Raw genomic sequence first — 4,214 nt, forward strand, 5'->3', positions numbered from 1 at the left:
AAACTTTCAAACTCCATGCTACTATTGTAAAACACATCTTTATGTGTCGAAGGCGATTCGCCTTTAAAACTAGGTAAAAGGAGGCAACTTTTTTCTTTCACTTGACCTAATATAATAATAATTACCAAGTAAACAAATGCGTTGAACCTAATAATAATATAATTAGATGTGGAATTTAGATTAATTAAAGCCAATAATTAGCTAGGTTCAATTCACTACTATGTTAAATTTATAGAATATGATCACAATACTATGTTGGTTCTGTCTTATTTCATGATTTAAATCTACACTTAAACTTGATCTTGAGGGCTATAGAAGTGAACATGTGTGCAAACCTCAACCTATAGCTATAAGCATGAACTAGTAGAAAACTAACTCCTACACTTTATCTTTTATGTCTAAATCACAGTAAGAAACTACATTTTTAATAATTTTCACAATTATGTGCTAATCCTTCACAAATACAAATAAACCACTCCTCCATATCAACCTGAAACAAAACTATTAAAAAACCTACAAGCTCAAAAAAATTACTACGGGGACCTCTATCCAACCATTTGCACATTTGATCTTGTTTATTTAATTAATTAAATAAAAATAAAAAGTTCATATATTTTAATTTTTAAATAAATATGTAATCAAATGTGTGATATTGTTATCACCATTCCACTTTGTAGTCATTGCCCCAAACTCGATATTACCATTCAATTGTGTAGTCATTGACCCAAACTCATTGACCCAAGATTCATGATTAATGAATAATAATTCACAACAACCCATTTCTTATGAGAATGAATGATACGCAATCAAAATATAATTAGATAGAAATTATACTACCTATGGACAGAAAATCAACTGTCACGTGTTACGTGCATTTTCTGTATAACAGTCATAGTTGATTATACGGAAAAATAACAAAATATCTGGAAGAGAATATCATTTTGCAGTTTATATACGTAGCATAAGGCCCTAAATGCTATAAAGCCATAAGAAACTATACAAAATTGAACAGGAAAACCGGCTGATTTGCTTTCCTCTTCAATGGCGTCGTTCTCTGTGCTAAAGGAGCTGGATGACCTGAACAGCCTGGAGAAGCAGGTAAACGAGGCTCTGCTAAAAGCTTCACAAGGAAAACTATTTGCCAAGCCCATATCTTTGGCTTCTCTTCCTCTTCCTCAAATGCCTTTAGCCGAAAAGGCCACAGCCTACGCCAAATCCTCTCTAAATTTAGAGGTTTTCCAGCACAGTATGCGCTCCTACTATTTTGGCACAGCTATTGCTTCCCAGCATTTCCCCCATTTTAACTGGGATCCCCACACGGCCTACCTGGCAGCCATGTTGCATGACGTGGGGCTAACGTCGGAGGCGTTTGCGCTGACTCGGATGTTGTTCGAGTTTCATGGCGGCATCTTGGCCCGGGAGTTCCTGTTGAAGGAAGGTGCGTCGCCACGTGTGAGTGACACGGTGGCAGAGGCCATCTTCAGGCATAAAGAGAGGATACACGTGGATGGCGGTGCCACGTGCGGACATTCACCTGAGGGTGTTTTGCTAATCTTTGGGGCCCAATTGGATGTCTATGGGGAATTTGCGCCTCTCATACACGTGGACACTATTGATGACGTGGTTAGTAGGTTTCCTAGAGCTGGTTTTAGTGATGTATTTGGTGGTTTATTGGAGGAAGAGGTGAAGGTGAAGGGCTTTTGTACCGCCGCTCGGTTCGTGCAAAGTGGTGGTCTAGATAATTTGAAAAATAATCGGCTGTTCGCAAAATATGATCGTTAAAAGGTGGATTGTGGTCTACGTGGGTAATGTTAGGTTAAAGAAAGATTTTGATTTCACATCCTTCAATTTGTATTTTGTTTTCTTTGTAATAGTGAGACAAACCTTTTATGAGAGTGTCACCCATTAGGATGGAAAAAATGGATTCAAAGAGTGAATCCTTTTTTATTTGTTATTAATTTTTCTCTTCTTTATGTTTTTTTCATTAAGAGATTTTAATCAAAATTATAATTATAATTTTTGAGAAAGATATTTTATGACTAGTTGACATATATTTTGATTAATCAAGACTTGATGTTGGTGTCTTCATTCTTGGTAGACACAATCAGTATTTAATCAACTCATACAAATAAAATGTAAATTATTATGTTCAATGGTCTAAATGTAATTTACTTGTTTTATTTAAGAGCTTGTGACCTCAAAATAAAATATCCAATGCTTCTCCTACACATTCCTAAACAATTCATTATGAATCCATAATGTTCCATTGTCAACTAAAGAATATTGCTCATTCTCATCCCTCTCTCATAGTCCTATGCCAATCTCATAGCCTATTGAGGCATCTAGAAGAAGGTGATTGTTTTTGCAAAAAAAGGAGTTTATCTCAAGATAAAGCTTTTATAGAATAACTACTCTACTTTTGATGAGTTGGATAGCAATGACATGTCTCTTGACTCGTCAATAAATTGTCTTTTGGAACGTGACCTCTCTAAGAAGTATGTTGTAATGGATGCTCACAAAATATTTGCAATTCTATAATATCCTTTACTTTAAAAGAGGCTAAGATTACATGTTTTTTTCTCTCTATCACTTTCCATGTTATTTGGCAAAGCAACTTATTTTTTGTAACAATCATGATATGGGTCATGGAGGGGTTTTCACTTTTCTCTTTTCTCTTTTCTCTTGTCTAAGTAGCACTTGTGATTTGTCAAACATGGATGTCACCTCAATGATTGGTGATTTCGACCCTCTTGAATATTGAAAATCATTCTTTTGGCATCATTAAGATTTATGCTTTCAATGATGTTATTGGGAGATCTCTTTTATGAAGATGAATCTTTGATTCAATCCTTGTTGTCACTTATGTTTTGTTGGAAACTTTATTATGGTCAAGATGGGTTATGAAAAATATGGCTCTCTTCACATACGTTGGACAACTAGCTAAAGGGATGTTTGGTGTTTCATGTGCAATAAATTGGGCCTCTTTCATCCTAATATGAGATGTTGCCACAATCATTCACATTGGTTGAAGTGCAATAATTTTTGGCCTTCAAAACTAATAGAGTATACAAATGGCTTGATCATGCCATGATTTCTTCTTAGGCCTTCTTCTCCTTTATGAACTATCTTTCTCTTCTAATGAAACCTTTCTCAAAGTATACTTGTTTTTGTATCTTTGTCCTATCCAATTTTGTATTAATTAGAAATTTGCCAATCCCAAAGCTATCCACGTTCTTTTTTTCTTTCTAAACACCTCTTTGTTCACTTATCATCTTGTGTTGGCCCAGACTTGTCAAGTGTGGAACCTTGAGGCTAGGGAAATTCTAAGTAGAAAGTTGGATTGACTTGTAAATTGGGTTCATCAAGTATGCATCCCACTTCCTTCACATTTCTAGCCATTGATTAATTATATTTTTGTGCATATGATGCTACTATCTCAAATCTCCCCCAAGCCATCACTATGCTCAAGTCCAACCTCTTCACTCTTTCTTTGTAGTTGTAGGTAGTTGAACTCCATTCAAAAGAAAATTATTGATAATCATTTAGCTATGGGTGCCCACATTAAAGCCTGATTATATTGGTTTAAGGTCGTAGGTCAAGCTTCTAAAGAGTTCTTTCAAGATTTTCATGTGTGTCACACCTCTCGAGCTATTAAATAAATTAAATATGATCATAAATTTCTCAAAGAGGTTCTTGATATCCTTCAAGATTTTGTTTGGCATTATGAGAAATTTTTCAAAGCATAAGAAAATTATCCTAAAAGAAATAATGTCTTGCAAGAGTGTCTCAAAGTTGTTCCTTGTTGATTCTATTCTTCTCGAAAATCTTTGTGACATCAATTGTTGTCCATTATTAATGTTTGAGAAGCGATCTTTACTATAGCCAATGATGAACCCCCCAATTGTGATTTATTTTCCTTGTGAATTTTATAAGATACTTTAGGATTATGGTGGTATGGATCTTTATAAATTTTTAATTGAAGCCTTTCATTCCAATTCCTTAGAAAAAAATATTAACAAAGTAAAATTTAAATTCATAAATAAGTTTTATGATCTTGAACATATATTCAATTGGAGGCCGATCACATTGTTGAATGTTTCATAAAAGATCAAAGCCAAATACCTTGCACTAAAGTTTTGTGATCTTCTCCTTCTGATTTCATACTACAAGAAAATTGGCTATATTAAGTCTAGATTTATCCTTGCTGATATCAT

At 34.4% G+C, this 4,214-nt stretch overlaps 1 protein-coding gene across 1 annotated transcript; it reads left to right on the forward strand.

The window, feature by feature from the left end:
- Positions 1–1,041: 1,041 nt before the first annotated feature.
- On the forward strand, positions 1,042–1,782 carry LOC131875710 (cyanamide hydratase DDI2-like). Its single transcript, XM_059220336.1, has one exon. It carries the CDS (start codon positions 1,042–1,044, stop codon positions 1,780–1,782), a length of 741 nt encoding a protein of 246 aa, XP_059076319.1.
- The last annotated feature ends 2,432 nt before the right edge of the window (positions 1,783–4,214 follow it).

This window comes from Cryptomeria japonica, chromosome 5 (assembly GCF_030272615.1).
Source record: "Cryptomeria japonica chromosome 5, Sugi_1.0, whole genome shotgun sequence".
NCBI lineage: Eukaryota > Viridiplantae > Streptophyta > Pinopsida > Cupressales > Cupressaceae > Cryptomeria > Cryptomeria japonica.